The following is a 19490-nucleotide window of genomic DNA, read 5'->3' on the forward strand; positions in this document are numbered from 1 at the left end:
GACAGGAGACGTCCCAGAATCACTCAAAATCTGCCCAGAAATTGGCCCGGAATCACCCAGGAGTGGCTCAGGGAGCCGCTTAGGACTCGACCGAGAGCAGCCCGCGAATGACCAAGGATGCCACCCATTGATCTGCCACGGAGCTACCGAGGAATCGGTCAGGGGATCACTCGCACCCTCTTACGGAGACGCCTGGTTAACCACCCAGGGAGCTCCCCAGTTAAAGGGATCCAAAGATGAAATAGTACTACCCTGACATGACCGATAAGTGAGTGCACAAAATGAACACACTCTATCGGCAGGCGTTTTGGACCTAATCGGACCGAGAAAATAACAAGAGCGAAGTCTAATAGAGTTTATAGTCATTTATAACAAGTTTCTACAGTCAAAGGTACAGAGACAGCTTGCCTTGTTTACAAGAAGACACCAGTGGGAGTGGGATACACCACCAAACAGATTCCTTTGTAGCAAAATTGACCATTCTTTTGAGTATCGCCAATTCACAAGTTGCAATCAGGGTAGGTTCAGGTCCGGACCTGGTCCTCTTAACCTGAACCGGACCCATACCTGAATTTTCTGTACTGGTACCCAACCCTACCAACAATAGATTTTTTTTCATTTTTGGTCTTTCACATCTTATTCTTTGACTTATACTTACTTTGGCATGCTATGCCATTAGTTATCTGTTTTCTGATCCTTTTTTTTTTTCAATCTTCGGCATATATGTGTTTATGTTTTTACAGCTGCTTTGTACGATTTACAATATGGTCGATTTTTTTGAAACGGCCCAAAATCGATGCACTCGCGGATGTTATCCATATAATAGCCTTTTTTATGGTTCTCCTGTCGGTTCGACAGATGAGCAGGCAGACATACCTGTTTTACCTGACCTGCACATGACTTTTTATGGTGAAGGATGGGTGTGCAATTCCTTCTCCACCCTCTCGTCTACTGGAGCACTAAGTCTCACAGGGACAGAACTGTATGACACATGTGAGACGGCTTCAGCAGATGCAGCTTTGCTTTTCGAAGTATCCGTTTCCTTGGAGGACTTCCGACCAAGGATGTAAGGGGTTCCTCCTACCCCGTGTGCCATGGCGGATGCCGCTCATGCCCGAACATGCCCCTAAGGCCTGTCTCGGCCACAAAGCCCCGCCAAGACCACTAGCCGCAGCTACTAAGATACTCATTTACACCTGATCATGAGTTAAGTGAGTAAAGTCGTGTAAAGTGCCTTTCCCAAGGGCACAAGATCGGTGACACTGCAGTCGGATTCGAACCCGCAACCTCTCGGTCTCGAGCCGAATATGCTGCCACTGCGCCACGCGGCCCCACTTAATAGCCTTACAACAATAACAGCACAAATCAACACATGGCGCAAGGAAATGTTGACGATTTTCTGTAACAAGAGTGATCGAGCTGACAAATAAATGAAATCAAATATGATGCAGGATCCGTGCAAGTTGAATGTCTTAGGCCGAAACGAAATGTCGAGTTTCGAATTCCAATTACCCGACCTACCCTAACATTTTTTTTTGGCCGCCGCTGAAAAGGGACATTAAGTTTTCGGCCTGGCATCTGAATGGTGAAATTCAAAATAGACTTCCTGTATTTTGCACTCTGTTAACAGATAAAGGCTTTGAACATTTGGTATATTTGAGTGTGCAGCAAACATTACACCTCTTTGTTCAGTTTATGTGATTGTGCTCGTACAGTGTAAATATTTCTAACTAGAGTTTGACAAACACATCTCTTCTCCAAATAATCATGCCTTTATTGAAGACTTTAAGTTTAAGGTCTTATTCATGTATCACTAAGTAGTACAAGTCTGTGATCACAGATGACCTGGTACCATGCCTGGTCAATCAGAATTTCATGCCTTCCAGAGGTTTTGTCCCCAGTGTAACAGCGTCCAGCTCACAAGAACCTCCAGCAAAACATCTGTGTAACATCTGTGTCTATAGATATAGGTCAAAATGATATATATATATATAGAAAACAGTTTATTTCTGTTAATTGGCCACTAATTACAACTAAATGCATCTTTCCATGTAGATTATTATCTAAAGTACCTTTCAGCCAAAAACAATGCAAACAAGTTTGAAAGTCCTATTATGGAATTCAGTGGATTTCTGTACTTTCCTCATTAATTATGCAAATTAGCTGTTGATTTGAATAATTAGCATTACATTATGTAAGTCGTCACTTAGGCTATCTACCACTTAAAAATCACGACCACAGCATGTTCAGAACACAAGATGTAAAAAATTGAAGTTTTGCTGCAGTACCTTAGGAAGCCTCTAGGGGGCCCACTATCATACTCGACCTTCGTTGTTCTGACCCCTACCCACCTACCAAATATTATCAGGATCCTTTCAAGGCTTCTCGAGTTATGCATTACACAAACAAACGGACGCACACACTCGGCCCGCTACCGTCCTAACGGAAAATGATATGCCAACTATTTTCGAACACAACCTTCCTTTCTGCAAACGCTACTCAAATGCCAAATATCATGAAAATCCATACACAGATTCTTGAGTTATATGCTGTTGGAATGGATTTATGAACGTTCCTCATTAATTATGCAAATTATCTGCTGATTTGCATAATAAGTATTACATTGTGTAAGTCATCACTCATTCTATGTACATACCAAAAATCCCGATGATCCGTCAACATGTTCTTGAGTTATTCTCGTCCAAAGTTTGAAAGGAAATCGGTGCCTGCAGTTCCCAAAAAGCCGCTAGGGGGTCCAAACTCACAGCACTTACTCTCTGTCCCAAGGGCTATCTAACACTCAAAAATCATGACCACAGCCTGTCCAGAACACGAAGTGTCTAATTTAAAAGTTTTGCTGCAGTACCTTAGGCAGCCACTAGAGGGCCCATTATCGAACTTGACCTTCGTTTTCCTGACACCCACCCACCTACCAAATATCATCGGGATCCATTCAAGGGTTTTCGAGTTATCTTGCATACAGACAAACGCACTTACATACAAATCCCGCTACAGCACCGTAGGTAAGAGCTAGGTAAACCATTTTCGCACTTGACCTTCCTCTCCAAAATTGCTACACACCTACCAAGTATCGTGAAAATCGCCCAGCTGCATTTTGACTTATGCTGCCCAAAACAAACCCCAAAAACATACCAAGCTTGCTGCAGTACCGTAGGAAAACGCCAGGTAAACCGTTTTCTAACTTGGGATTCCTTTTGACAACCGCTACACACCTACCAAAAATCACAAAGTCCCATCCACAATTTCTGGAGTTATTTGCTGTTGACCTACATACAGACCCAAGTCAGCAATCTCATACTCTTCTTGGCGAAGAGAATTACAGCATGATGTTGAAAATACCAGTGCCTGACGCATTTCAGTTCTATATTCGCCAAACTGTATTTGTTGAGTCACTTGAGTCAGATCAAAAACAATACCAAACAAAAGTTCGGAGACCTCATACTTACATGAAATATTCAGTTTTTGTAAATTTCTTAATTTATCTTGTCTGCATGATTATGCGAATTTGGCTGATTATGCAAATATGGCTGTTAATCCATTTTAAATGATGGTCTTCTTTACCAAACTGATAGAAAAAATTATACATATAATAATCTGTACCTTTGGCAGAATTCCATTTGATAATGAATTATACAAATGGCTATCACATTTACATCCTAATCTATGCATGGTAATGTACACCTTTAACTAACTAAGTTACACATATCACACACATGAAATGAAAGTATTATTTACCAAGGAATCATGGAATAGTCATATTAACTATACAAACCCTAATTTGCATAGTTGGCACCTGTAAATGTTCCACCTGCCCATACAGTACAAATGTTACACGTTATTGGAAAAAATTGTTATTACAGATAATAAAGCTAACCCCGAATTCACACAAAAAATCAACATTCTGTACCAGGTTCAAAGTCAATTAGGCCCCAAATCAAACCTGACCGTTTGGCCACCGCCACCAACCAATGTACTAAATATCATTGCAATAGCCCTTCCCCAACAGGAGATATATCGCCGGTAACGCACCAAAACACACAGACCACGAAACCGAAAAATATACATGCATTTTTCATGCAGGTAAAGACAGAATTAAAAGATCATTTCTTTTTTTCTCTTGCTAAAAAGGATCTATGTATCTGTTTGATATAGTGAAATATTTCCACATCTTGTTCGTTCACAAACTACACACTAAAATCAGTTGTTTCGGCGAGTTAGCAGCACATCAGTCTGAAGTGACATCATTTAAACGAAAACTTTAGAAGGCTACATACAACAGATTTGGTACCATCTACTGTATCGATCTTCCCTGTACCTGGACCACTTGCTGTGGTTGAAGCATCAAGACCGCGCTAGTTTCGCACGTTTTTTTTTTCTTTTTGTGCCATTGTACTAGAGATTGTGCCTAATGCTAGTAACTAATGCATATTTTGATAATGTTATGATGATGCTACTATTGTATATATATTAAAAAAGATTGTCATATATATTATTGTATAGTCTATATGTTGTGCCATGTATGTGTTTTTATGTGCAAGAGGGCAGCGTCCAACTTAAGGTGCATTTGTACCTGTTTTGCCTTCCCATTCACTCGAGTACTCCCTGTGATAAATCCGATTCAAGAAATAATTTTGCCCTATTGAACTTGTCCTCCTACCACCGGTTTCCTCATTTAGCCAAGGCTGTGTCTTCGCCTCTTAATAATATAAACTTTCTGATTTTGGCAGGGGTAAAAGGTAGATATGTGAGGCAGCTGAATGGTCACAGATTTCCCACCCGTATTGTCCATGGCGACGCCATGTCCTTTTTGTTGACTTAAAGACAATGAATGTGTTCCGACCTCACCGTTATTCCATAGCTATCAAATCAGATTTCCCGAACGATCACTTGACATCCTTAGAGCATTCGTGATTGGTCAAGATGCCAGCCCCTGTAATTGGTCGTTTTTGACCCGTGGTTAAAGGTAAGCACCGCATGTAGGTCTGGAAAGCTAAGGTTTAAAGTAATGTCCATCCAGTCGTGACAATAACAATGGCATATAAGTGAATTCAACGAATCTGTCTGGCATATCTTTAACTTGTTCTTTTCTCTCATACAATCTCTCTCAAATCTAACAGTTGCACAAGATTTCATATAATATGCATGTAGAAGACCGAGAATAAGAAGTAAAATAAATCACTTTTTAGATACAAGTTTAGAGTGGCATTGCTTAGAACAGATAAATCAATGATGTTACATTTGTTTGTTTGTTTGTTTTGTTTGTTTATTTTCAAACGCATGAGTAGCCTATTCAGTTTAGAGAAACTGGTTTTCAATAGGGCCCAGTATTTACATACAAGGAAATAAAAGCATGTTACAAAGAAATTAAATAGAGATTACACTTCGGAACATATGAATACAAATGAAACATTGAAACGACTGACAAATCAAAATCACAATCCTTAAATCTGATCCAGGTCTACAATTTGGTCAGGAGGTCAGAGGTCACTACTGTGAATGTGTATGGAGTTTCAGAGCTGATTTGAATAACTTCAGGGTTGGAACTTGTTTAATGTCAGCTGGTAGTGAGTTAAAGTGTTGAGCACCTCTGTAGGCAAATGTACGTTGTCCTGTTGTAGTCTTGAAAAAAGGGTTTGTATAGGAGTGATGTCTGGTTTGGTAATTGTGAAAGCTGTGGTTGTGAGAGAAGGTGGATGAGAGGTATGTTGGTGCTAGCCCATTGATACACTTGTAAACCATTATGCACACATGATCCCGCCTTCTCCCTGTGAGGTACTCCCAGCTGAGCTTCTCATGAAGGTCGAGGACACTGCTGGTCTGTAGGTTCAGTTGCAGAACTACCCTGGCAGCTCGGTTCTGTAGCACTTGGAGTTGTTGTTGTCTCCCCACTCCGCAGCTATCCCACACGGTGTCACAGTAGTCCAGGAGGGGGAGTACCATTGCTTTCTACAACATGTCAGCTATATTTACAGTGAAGCAGGGTCTAAGTCGTCTGAGTAAACCTACTCGTCGGGTTATTTTTGAGCAGAGTTTATCAATATGTTCATTGCATGTTAATTTGTCATCAAGAATAAGCCCTAGGTATTCAAATGAAGCCACTCATTTCAATTGACTCTAGACCAATTTTGATTAACACTGGATGTGCTTTCTTTAGCTTTCCACTGCTCCCAAAAAGCACCCACTTGGTCTTTGAAGCATTTATGGTCAAATGATTTAACTGGAACCATGTGGCTATATTGGAGAGTTCGGAGTTCAGAGTGTCTTCAATGTACCTAGTGTCATTGCTGGAGCAAAAAGTTGCCGTATCATCAGCATAGAGACATACTTTGGAGATACAATCAGGTAAATCATTTATAAACATGATGAATAACAATGGCCCAAGGATTGACCCTTGTGGCACGCCTACTGTCACTGAGAGATAATCAGATACACAACCGTCTAGAGATACTGTCTGCTGTCTATCAGAGAAATAATAAGTGAACCATTTGAGTTCTACATCTTTGACCCCAATCCAGGACAATTTCTTCAGTAACAGGGGATGATCTACTGTATCAAAAGCTTTTTTCAGGTCTAAAAACACAGCCCCCACTAGGTTTCCACTGTCAATGTTTTGATACACATAGTCAGTGACATCCAGTAATGTAGTAGCTGTGGAATGACCCGGCCGGAAACCAGACTGCTGTTCAGAGAGAATGCTATGACGGTGGAGATATTCCAGGAACTGACGTCATGACCATGTACCTCTTTTTCAAAAGCTTTCATGATGACTGGAAGAACAGATATAGGCCTAAAATTATTCGGATCCTCTTTATCCCCCCCCCTTTTGCATTGGGGTCACCTTAGCTGTCTTCCATGATACCAGAATGAGAGAGACAGATTAAATATGTGGGCCATAGGTTTGCATATATACGGTGCTGCTGCTTTCAGCAGTCATGAGTGTATCTTGTCTAACCCTGTGGCCTTGTTAGTCCCTAAGACTCTGAGCTTGCCATACATAGTAACTTCTGTTACCTTCTTGAAGACGAAAGTGGATGTTAGCTTCTTGTACTTGTCTGGGCAAACTAAGTTACCTGTCTGTTTCGTGAACTTCTCAGCTAACTTGTTTCTAATGGAAACAAAGAAGTTGTTGAAACAGGATACTATGCTAGATGGGTCCTTGTAGAACTGCCCTCCCCAATGTAGTGACTTGGTAACAACAGGGTTTTGTTTGGTAGCACCTCCTTTATTGTTGCCCATAACTTACTTGAGTTTGACATATTTTCTTTGAGTTTTTGTTGACAGTACTCTGCTTTGGCCTGTTTGACCGATTTGTTGACATGGTTTCTTTTGGCTTTATATCCTTCCCAGTCTACAGTAGCACATGTCCTACGGGCTCTCGCCTTAGTGCTATCTCTGTCATGCATCAGTCGCCGAAGGTCAGGTGTGAGCCATTTAGGCTGATTTGCCTTAGTGCGTTTAGATATGTATGGGGCATGTAAATCACTAACAGTGATGAAGAGAGACCTAAACAGTCCCCAGGCTTCCTCCACACAAGTGGACTGTAGGACACTGTCCCAGTTTAGTGTTCTAAGATGGGTCAGGAAATTGTTCTCATCAAAGTTGGAGAACTTACGTGAGGTGATATATCTAGGTGCTGATTTAGGTCGCTTTGCCTTCCTGACACAGAACACGGCATAGTGGTCCGAAAGGGTGGAATGCACTACACCATGCTCACACACCTGTTGTAAGTCACTACAGTAAATGTGATCAATTATAGTACTCAATTGTTGTAGCACTCTTGTAGGCTTATCTATTACCTGCTGTATCTGGTATTCCTGGCTAAGGTTTGTGATGTGTCTGGCTCCTGACGTGTCTGTGTTACTTAGGTCAATATTCATTAGGTCAATATTCATGTCCCCAAGCAGGAACAGTTCTGAGTTTGGAGTGCAGGTGCTCCAGGTCTCTAGACTGTCTCTTAGCAGTGAGTAGAAATCCACTGTGGCATTTGGAGGTCTGTAGATAGAACCAACAACAATAGGTTTGGTAAAGGGCAGCTGGATTTGGCAGAAAAGTGCCTCTAATCCAGGTTGTGTCATATCTGTCCTCTCAGTATACGCAATGTTGCAGTGCGTATATATTGAATCTTTATACCACTTCCGGTAGAAGCGGACAACTTCCATTTGTGCAGGATTCAAAGATCGCATCATGCTTCTATATGTGGATGATGTTAATGATGTTGTATTCAACTCTGTGGAGAACCGCCTATAAAGTTCATAATGATCATTGGTGTTCGTATGTGGTGCTAAGTCTATGTTGTCGCGGTCGTCCTATTCACGCAAGTCATTCTGTGTAGTTGTCCCTTCAGCTAGTTGTTCTGCTTGTTGATATTCCACATTTGGTGCAACACTGTCCCATACGTCTTCTGGAGGGCCATTGCGTTTCAGATTTTCATAAGCTTCTTCGATTGCTTCTACATGTGCACTGAACTTGGCTTCATCGACGTGAACAGTGTCCTTTACACTATCGTAGTGGTCTTTGAACGATGAGAAGCCGGCTTTAAGATCAACGTCTTCGTGTCGCCACGGATAGTACAACATTAGGAGGTTATATCGTTCTTCTCCGTCATTTTTCTCTTTGTGGAATCTGCAAATGATAAGCATAATGTTAAGTATTGATAATTTGATATGTACTTTTCATTAAAGTAACAGAGATATGAAACGCCTGAAATTGGATCAATGTACAAAGCTATACATGCCTGACAATGCAGTGTCACTTGCGCTTTCTCATCTGACCCATGTCTTAAGCTAACAGGTGGATACTGGTTGCTGTCCTCTTCATCTGTCTCTCCGCTGCAAGTGGCGTCTTCACTGCTGCTATGGCGGACGTCTGGGATGTGGATAAGACCCCATCGGCTGTGTCCTATCCACCTGTTTTATATGTAGCTGCGAACTCTATGAGGGACATGTCCTTCAGGATATTTGGCCTGGACTCGTATCTGTCAGTGAGGGATGTGCAGAATATGTTGCCATCCTCATCAGCCATGTCTTGGAGGACACTCTGGGGCTTGAGCATTGACACCCTTTTCTCTTTTGGAGCTGTGTTGACAAACACTCTTGTTCTGCTTGCTCTATGCAGAGGTAGAGATGTCTGCGTCCAAGCAGCGTCTTGTTCACTCAGTTCTCTATTGTTCAGGAATGCTGAACCAACCTTTGTCAGTTTAGATTTCAAGTCATCACCTCTGCTTTCCTCTGCCACTCTCCTTAACAACTCATTCATGGCTCTTTCGCTCTTAAGCATGTAATTCGTGATGTACATGATACAAGAATACGGGTCTAAAATAAACTGAAGATCCATGTTAGCCCTCCAAGTTGTCAAAATTTTAGGGTTGTATTGATTGATGTTTCTCTCTGATGGATGTCGCTGTAGGAGGATTTTCGCTGATGTTGCAACCTTCAATGCATGTTCATATGCATCTGCCGTTACCCCAGCTTTCTGTAACAATTCCTGTATGGAAATGTCTTCTGGAATATTTTTGTCTTCCATAACTGATCTTACTTTGCTGAGCACGCCCTTCTGCTTCTTTTTAACATCGGTCAGTTCTTCCTGATCAGGCCGGGCAATCACCGTCTCTTTGCTAGGCTGGTGGGGGAATTTTAACCTACACCCCCTCCTTTTCGGCACGTCACTTTGTTCTTCATCTGGAATTGCACACGTTTGATGTTTGTTGATGAAGGCGATGATGTCCTTGTCGCTGTTTACATTTAGTTTTGGAGCATCCTTCATGGAAAGAATGGTATGGGCGTGGGGGGATCCTCTGGCTTGAAATTCTATACGAATCATGAAGTCCTGGAGTTCGCCGATAGGGTTGGCCTTGCCTCCGATGGTGATATCCTTGTAGAAGGGGTTGTTGTCCTTCAGCCATAACAGGGCATCCACAACTTTCTTGGGACGAATGTACTCATTTATGTAATGATAGCAAAGACGTCGCTTCAACTTCAGTGGCACCACCTCAGCTGTTGTTGGAAGTCTCGGTAAAAGTGATATGACTGTCTGTAATTTAGTTGGAACATTCACGGCACTACCGTGTATGGCTTTCTGTCCTCCTCTTGGCAATCCAAGCAGTTTCATGAATGGTTGATGAGTCTCAGCTCCAATGGCAGCAGATCTTTCAACTGAGGCGGCACCTCATCAAGCTCCATGTTGTTTCCCCATGACTGTGTTGGGTGTCTCCTGTTCTCTACATCGTTTCATGCCGACTCTAATTGATGCACGACGTTTTGAAGTAGTCTCTGGTGTCTCCTGATCTCTACATCGTTTCATGCCGACTCTATTTGATGCACGGCGTTTTGAAGAAGTCTCTGGTGTCTCCTGTTCTCTATATCGTTTCATGCCGACTCTAATTGATGCACGACGTTTTGAAGTAGTCTCTGGTGTCTCCTGATCTCTACATCGTTTCATGCCGACTCTATTTGATGCACGGCGTTTTGAAGAAGTCTCTGGTGTCTCCTATTCTTTACATCGTTTCATGCCGGCTCTATTTGATGCACGGCGTTTTGAAGTAGTCTCTGGTGTCTCCTGATCTCTACATCGTTTCATACCGACCATATCTGATGTACGGCGTATCGCAGTTGTGTATGGTGTCTCCTGTTCTCTGAGTCATTTTTGGCGTCGTCTCAGGGGCGGAGCCGTTGTCAGGAATTCTGATTATTCCACGCACGCATTCCCTAGGGAATTCATTTTAGTCCACACCTTACGGCACAAGTGTATAGCAGGAAGGGATTGTAACTAATGGTTGGGACATAGAATAGACCGTAGTTTGTACACACTATTACAGCTTATTCAAGATACTTCAAATAAGTTTTCTAGATGTCATTCAAGACCAAAATGCCACGCCAAAACTTTTTACAATAATGAATATGCTTGGGAATGTAGTTGATATAGGTTTTGTTAGATGTCATTTTATAGAGACTATATCTAACACATCAATGCTAAAGATCGCAAAGACAGAATTTCCGTTCTTTGGGCACGGTAGACTCTTAGGGTAGACTGACTGATTGTGACTACACAGTGCAGGCCTTTCTTTTACTTAGCTCTTATTGTGTGATGAAAGTTATGTTTTGTGTGAGGGTTTTTATTTATTTGTGTGTTTTGAATCATACGTGTTTGTGTGATTCTTGCTATTTATTTCCTTGTGGTGCTTCATTGGTTGTCTGTTTTTCTTGGGTGATATCGGCGCACACTCCAATACGTCCGCGAACAGGGTCCGTGCTTGTTAGGTTCCATGATGCTAGTCGGTGAATTCCTTCTGTAGCATTTAGGGTTGCTATGAAGATGTTTATCTGTGGGCACAAAGGGAAAAAGGGCAAAACTGCTACAAAATATCATATGTTGTAGAGTCATTCTGTCCGACTGGAACAGTAAAAAATGACGCCATTTGATCCGCCAGGAACGGTACAAAATGAACAAATTCTGTCCACCAGGAACGGTAGAAAACATGAACGGTAGAAAAGGAACAAATTTAGTCCGCCAAGTACAGTTACTGTTCGTCCGTCAGGTGGTGCGGTAGAAAATGAACAAATTTAGTCCGTTAGGAACTTAGGAACGGTAGAAAATAAACATATTCAGTCCCTCAGGAGCGGTAGGAAATGATGAAGTGTCTGTCAGGAACGGTAGGCAGTAACACATTTTGTCCGTCAGGAAGATAAGAAATAATATTACGGAAATCCGCCGTTCCTTTCTCCAGTTATCCTCTTGACAAAAACGCCCCTGCAGTTCGAAAATTGAATGTTAGGAGGCTGAAACTTGCCCCACTTTGTCAAAGCCAAATGTCAAGACAATTTCATGTTCGGGACAAGAGATACATTGAAAAAATTGCTATGATAAAATATTCTCATTAATCATGCAAATGTGATCCTATATTGCATAATTATTATCTTATTTTGTACAACATTGTCTACGGTACCTACATACCAAAAATCATGAAAATCCGTTATTCGCTTCTTGAGTTATCTCCTTCAGACGTTTTTGACAAAAATGCCCCTGTTATCCCAAAACTAGCCGCTAGGAGGCCTAAACTTATGTCACTTTTTTCTGAGCACAAGAGCTATTTAACATACAAAAATCGTCACCATAGCTTGTTCAGAACACGAGATAGCAAAACCGGAAGTTACGCTGCAGTACAAAGGGAAGCCGCCAGGGAGCCCAAAATCTAATCATTTTCAGCTTACACCCCACCCCACCAACACACAAAGAATAAAACCAATCCACCGAGTCGTTCTGGAGTTATCTTGTTCACAGACATAGACACACACACGCACACACACACACAAACACACACGTACACACACACACACACACAAACAAACAAACACACACGTACACAAAAACGCTAGTGAAACTAGAGTTCCACGACCTCATACCTTCGCCACATGGTTTGAATCTTTTCGAGTGAAGTATTTATAAATTTGCCATTTGATTATGCAAATATGGTCCTGATTTGCATTATTTGTCTCGGTTGATCCTTGTCTTTATTTAAGAGGAATTAGTCCAAAGCATGAAAGTCTTATCGTAGCAGAGAAGGCCATTTACTGTTTCCTCACTAAGTATGTAAATATTTAACTAATTTGCATGATTTATGTCTAATAATGTTCACCTTCAATAAGCTTCATGATGGTATAAGTGGGAATTTCCCATCATTTTCCACTATGGAATTATAATATTTTCTCATTGATTATGCAAATGAGGTCGTAATTTGCATGATTGATATCTATCGACATTTCTTTCTTTCTCAGTTACATATGTGACAAGTTTAAAGTCCTATCATGGAATGCAGTGGATTTATAAACTTTCCTTATTAAATATGCAAGTTAGCTGTTGATTTGCATTATTACTATTTCATTATGTAATTCATCTCTTATGCTATGTACATACCAAAAATCATGACAATCAGTCAACACGTTATTGAGCTATTCTCGCCCAAAGTTTGACAGATAATCGGCGCCTGCAGTTCATAAAAATCACAGCACCTACTCTCTGTCCGTAGGGCTATCTACCACCCAAACATTACGACCACAGCATGTCCAGAACACGAGATATAAAAAATGAAGTACCTTAGCAAGCCGCTAGGGGGCCCATTATCGAACTTGACCTTCGTTTTCCTGACCCCTACCCACCTCCCAAATATCATCAGGGTCCACCCAAGGTTTCTTGAGTTATGCTGTTCACACACACACACACACACACACACACACACACACACACACACAGACAGACGTACACGCCTAAAACATAACCTTAGTCATTCTGGCGAAGGTAAATATAACCTCCATGACATTTCATGGAAGTGAATGAATGAATGAATGAATGAATGAATGAATGAATGAATGAATGAATGAATGAATGAATGAATGAATGAATGAATGAATCAATGAATGAATCAATGAATGAAAGAAAGAAAGAAAGGAAAGGAATCAATGAATCAATGAATCGACTGACTTTAGACACTGCCATCCACAGGTTTATGTCCGGCAAACTACGAACGCGCGCTGGAGAGCGGGCCGTGCCTGCGGTTCTCTGCTGATCGTCAAACCTACCAGGCTGCCCGGCAGATCTGCGAGGGGGAAGGCGCCCGTTTGGTTGTCATCAAAGATGCTGCACTGAACACATTCATCGTCGACCGCATCAAAACCACCCACCGAGCCGAAACTTGGATAGGACTGGATGAACTGGCCGGTCCTCCTGTAAGTTTGTATTATCCCCATCTCTTTATATGTTGTTTTTTATCATCTATGTATCTATTTTTAGGATGCACATGCATGAATTCCAGGCTTTTTGGCCTGTTGTAAGTACGTAGTTAGTGCAATAAAGGTTGGTAGAACTATTTTAATGACACGATTCTCAGAATATTGTATAGGTGATGATTCTTTAGACAACTTCTGTCCGTTTATTTACTGGGATCTAGATCTCTTGTGAATAACATCAAGATTTTGTAAATCTCGTCACTTGCATCTTATCTTCTTAATGTGTGAACACATCTACAGGGACAGTACACTTGGAGTGACGGCAGCCTGTGGCAACCTGGTGACTTTGCTGACTGGTCTCCCGGACAGCCGGACTTCATCGGAGAGAAATGTGTCGAGATCCGGCCACAGTTCAGCTACGATTGGAACAACCACGTCTGCAGTGAACTAAAGAACTACGTTTGCGAGGAAGGTAGGTTCAAACATCAGAGTTTGGGGCAGCATTTCAGGCATGGTCGAAAAGCCCCGGTCACAAGGATTGTACGATTGGCTGCGATGGAGGTTTTAAACTTTTTTGTGCGGTATAAGCACAGTACGTCGTAAGTCGGGGAAGGATTAGAAGCAATGGTTTACATATATAAAGCCATGGTCACAAAGATCGTAGTGCATCGTACGATGAGGTCATAAGAGCGTACCTGCGTCAATCGCAGGTACATCATAGTAAATCGGGGTGCCTCCTATGACGAAAGAAGAGCTGAAATGGATTTTGAACAAAGTTTCTCCATCGTCGTACGATTTCTTATTGTCCCAATAGCAGACTTCATTACGCTTCAATTTTTTTTCTATTGATGACGTTAAAGATTCATAAATTAGCATGTTGTAATAGTTTCAGTTTTCCCTGATATTGTCGACCGCCAAAAATTGGGCCCATAACGACCGCGTCATTTTTAACCTTGAGGTGTCATCGATTTTCGATGATGACTAGCGCGATTTTTTGCCGAAATCAGCCAATTTTCGTCGAATTTTGACTGCCATTACGATGTAATGTTCAAAATAAAAGTGGCCGCAGATGCATGTGGGTCAATGGGGAAGTCTATTGTAACATGGGAGGGAATTTCATTGTAAGAAAATCTGGTCACAGACGATTAGTCTGTGACTAATGTGAGCAAATAATTGAAGTGTAAATCTTATGATTCCTGATTGGTAAATGATCGGAACTCCATGGTTGTGGCTATTATAATAATGATAAAGATATTCAAAGTTTGACATAAAACATGCATGTATAAATGTTAAAGTTATTTTGCATCATTAATGTCGAAATGGAGTTCTGCCAAAGAGAAGACCATAGATTAAAACGGCTTATACTAATTGAGATTTCGTTTAAATAGTTAATGAAACCAGATAATATACATGATTGCTGTTATCACACTAGTGATTTTGTTACTGCTAGTTTTTACGCCAGAGAAAGGAAACAAAATCTTTACCAGTGTTTTTGTTCTTAGATAACAGAAAGCTAGGCAAAAGTATTCAAGACATTTCACCAGTCATGTTAACGTTGCTGTATAATCATAGTCCTAAAACCATGCCGTTTCATACAGTATGCGGTACAAAGAAAGGCGTCTGCTCTGCTTGGGGAGATCCACACTACACCAACTTCGAGGGAACGAAGTATGATTTCCAAGGCCCATGCAGATACACGTTCACCAAGGACTGTGTAAACGTTAACAGTACCTTTAGTGTGGAAGTACAACAAGAACCAGCCACCTGGAATCAAGCCGTTTCAATTGTGCGTGAAGTGTACGTCATCGCATACGGATACGAAATCGGGATTCACCAAGGCAAAGTTGTGACGGTGAGCAGCTTCGCTGTAATCTCTACTTGTCTAAGAAAGTACCTCTGGTACCCTGGTCGATTCCTGCTTATAACCTTCGCTAGAAGGTTGTATTTTCGGTAGCGTTTGTGTGTGTATCTTCATTAGACCTCGAAACGATTATATTTTTGGCCCCTAGCAGCTTGCTACAATACTGCAGTGGGACTTCCGTGTTTGGTACTAGTATCTCAAATTCTGGGCATGCTACTGTCGTGATCTTTGAGTGGTAGATAGCCCTTTGAGTGGTGTGGTAGATAGGGTAGAGAGTAAGTGGTATAGGTTTGGGTGCCCTAGCGACTGCAGGAGCTGGTTACATTTCACCCATACCACATTTCACTCATGGGTGAAATATATTGTATTCTAAACGGAGACCTTTTGAGCTGCTTTATTCCATGGTCAAGTTCTAAGAGGAAGAAGTCGTTCATGCAATAAACTGACTGCTGTCATATACAACAACTTCATGATCGAATCAGCTTAGTCTGTTGTCTGCACGAATTCGGAATAACTTGTTAGAGTGCAAGAGGAAACAGTGTGGTAGCGTGATTTTTTTTTTTTACTCAATGGTCACCACGTAACAAGGCCTGAAGGCCACTCAATGTTACGGGTTACATTAATTCATTGGAACTGTAACAGCAACTCTTCGCCCTAGGTCAGAAACATCATGATTGAGACCAGCCCAATTGCTCAATATGAGTGAGGACTAACTGACCCAATAGGCGAAGCAGGGGTTACGAGGGCTGCTCGGGAGATTCCCTACCCCTATTTTGGCCGGAATGGTTTGATCCGCTCGGGTGGATGTTCGCACATGTGGCGGTTTCTTTAACGTGCATAGGGTATGGCTCTCCCCACACACGGGACCTCCATTTAACGTCCTATCCGAGGGACGACTCATTTTTCACTTGAGTAAAGTGAGGAAAGTCGTGTAAAGTGCCTTTCCCAAGGCCTTAGGGCACAAGACCGGTAACACGGCAGGCGGATTCGAACCGGCGACCTCTCGGTCACGGGCCGAATACAATTATACCACTGTGCTACGCGGCCCCACAAGAGGGTGTAAGAAAGATTAGCCATCCTACTGGCTGGAAAGACAATCCAGTGATGAACACAAGACACCTTGTGCTATTGTCAAGAAAGGGAAAAAGAGGTAAAAAGCACTTTGGGGAACCCAGGTAGATCAAGTTGGGGATGTACAGCATTCACTCAGATAGGATTCGTCATCTCAGCAAAATGAATGTAAAACAGAAAAACGGCTGCTAACACAGCTTATCTATTAGTAAGGAAATTCTAAAGTTGGTGAGGATGTAAGGACTGCTTACGCCTTTCTTCTGTAGCATATAATGAGGATGATATCCCACTCGCGGCTCTTTTTACTAATATCATATTAAAATCTTCATAATAGAAAAACAGGTTACAGACGTTTTGTCAAGTCTGAATTGTGTTGAGATTTGTATACTCTTTCAGGGAGAACTGCACTAAAAGTTCAATCTAGCAAGTTATTTGCATAATTGATGAGAATATTCTATCATAGCAGTTTTTTCAATGTATCTCTTCAACTCTTGTCCCGGACATGATACGGTCTTGACATTTAGGTGGCGGGTAGCTTTCACCTTCAAGATAAGCTTAGGTGGGGCAAGTTCCCTAACATTGAATTTAAGGAACTAAAGCTGCATTTTTGTCAAAACATTCCAAAGAGATTATAACTGAAGAAAGGAACGACGGATTTCTATTATTTTGGGCATGCAGGTATCTTAGGCAAAGATGTACACAACGCTGTGCATGTTATGCAAATTGGGACTTGATTTGGATAATTAATGAGGAACTTATATAATTCCTTCACTAAATGTAACACATGTAATTCATAATGGGTGGAATATAAAATGAAATTATTTGCATAATTAATGCAAAACTAAACTGATTTGCATGATTAATGCAAAAATGGAAAAAGGGCTTACTGATAAATGATGGAATTGTTGTTACTTTTGACAATGTGTAAGCTAATCAACGATGAACATCGCCATGCATAAATTATGTAAATGCGCATGTCATTTGCATAACATCTACAAAAGCTCTAAATATTTCATGGAGGTATGAGGTCACCAAAATCTAGTTATATTATAGTCCTTTTTGTGTTGAGGTGTTTTGAACTGACCTATGTAACCTGATGAGATACAACAGAAGAGCCCGCAAGGGGGAACGTTTTTTTAATTTCAAATTTGGAATGGTCCATTTTTTGCATGGGGATGGTGGTGGGTGGAATGTACTGTGTTTGCTTCCGAGCAAATGTAGGCTTTTCTAGTTTGATATGCTGTGCTATTTCATCTGCTTCTCAATAACAATCTGTTGTTTGTTTTCCTCAAACAAGGTGAACGGACCGTCTCGTTTGCCTCCCTTCAACCTAGCAAATGGCAAGATCGCGGTCACACTGAGCGGCAACTTCGTCCGAGTAGAGTTGACAGAATTATGTGTGGTGATTTTCTACAGTGGGGTCTGGGACATTAAGGTGAGAACAGTACAGACAGCTCCATCTGGCATGTTGCGAGCATGATTGATAATAATATTGTGTAATGCCATTGTTTCTCATTGTATTAGTTGGACTCTGAGGCATTACATCGCAATGTGCATGTCAATGCCAGTATGTGTACTCAAGGCACGAGGGAAGTATCAATTACACTGGCCATGTGCCCGCTCAGAGTTGTGTCAGTGGTGAGGTGCATGGCTACACAACTAAATTTTCCCCAGTAATACATATAATTTTATGGGGAAGTCGAGGAAACAAATGTGCGATTATCTCAAGAATTAAAACTTCAAGCCATACATCCTGACATATTGAGAGCAGACGGTTTGGGCAATTTTACGTGTTGACAATCTGTCGTCATACGGCAGATCAGAATAGCTTACATAACAAAAGTCAATGCCCTGTTATACCAAGTAAGTTTTTGATAAGGGAATCATGATGCTATTTCAACATTGCTACAGGTGGAGGTTGCAAGTCACTACCGGAATAGGGTGTGTGGACTGTGCGGTAACTACAACGGTATACAGAGCGATGACAAGGAGATGCCAGATGGGAACTTCGCCTCGAACTGGAACGAATTCGGGAATAGCTGGGTGACCAACACCAATACGTATGTTATATTAATACATACTTTATGATATAACATATAGAGATGATGTCAGTTGACCAAAATATTCTCAAATAGATCAAGTACAGTGTGTTTTCAAATGGATTATGCCTTCGATGACAGAGAGAAGCCTGTGATGATTTCAACTAACCATTCGATTGGTATGCATTTCCTGTCCATCTCAGTTGTGATGGGGACCCTCCGACCGGTGAACCTCCAACAGAAGGACCGTGTGACGAGTCGGTCCCGTGCAACCTACTTGAAGATCAGAGCGGCCCGTTTGCTGTATGCCATGATGTTGTAGATCCTGGTCCTTATCTGAAAACCTGCGTCTTCGACACATGTGCACTGCCGCAAGGAGACTTCCTTTGCGCTAATCTAGAGGCATATTATGACGCCTGTATACGCGCAGGCGTGTCTCGTTTCTCTTGGCGAACAGCAGACCTTTGTCGTAAGTTCTGTTCTCAGACTCAAGCCATTAAGTTGTTTGGGTCTTACAGACTTGTCGATTTCTCTATTTCGTAAATTTGATAGTTGAAGTTCTGCTTCCCTAACATCCAAGAGCTGTAATGAACTATTTCATTTTCGGTAGCTATGGAGTGCCCAGCAAACAGCGCGTACTCTACATGCACAAGCGCCTGCCCTGCGACCTGCGTGAACCCCAGCGCCCCGGACAACTGCAACCTTCCCTGCGAGGAAGGCTGCGAGTGCGATGAAGGCTACGTGCTAAGTGGACAGGAATGCGTACTTCAAACGAACTGC

General features: G+C 41.7%; 1 protein-coding gene across 1 annotated transcript in view; it reads left to right on the plus strand.

Annotated features, from left to right (window-relative positions):
- The window catches only part of LOC118421168 (IgGFc-binding protein-like), a 21050-nt gene that overhangs the window by 1178 nt on the left and 382 nt on the right, over positions 1-19490 (plus strand). The window contains exons 2-8 of the mRNA XM_035828329.1: positions 13516-13739; positions 14040-14211; positions 15338-15591; positions 17969-18106; positions 18583-18731; positions 18914-19179; positions 19321-19488. Of these exons, the coding sequence (XP_035684222.1) occupies positions 13516-13739; positions 14040-14211; positions 15338-15591; positions 17969-18106; positions 18583-18731; positions 18914-19179; positions 19321-19488 (1371 nt within the window). The remainder of the gene's footprint in view (positions 1-13515; positions 13740-14039; positions 14212-15337; positions 15592-17968; positions 18107-18582; positions 18732-18913; positions 19180-19320; positions 19489-19490) is intronic.

Source organism: Branchiostoma floridae, chromosome 8 (genome assembly GCF_000003815.2).
Source record: "Branchiostoma floridae strain S238N-H82 chromosome 8, Bfl_VNyyK, whole genome shotgun sequence".
NCBI lineage: Eukaryota > Metazoa > Chordata > Leptocardii > Amphioxiformes > Branchiostomatidae > Branchiostoma > Branchiostoma floridae.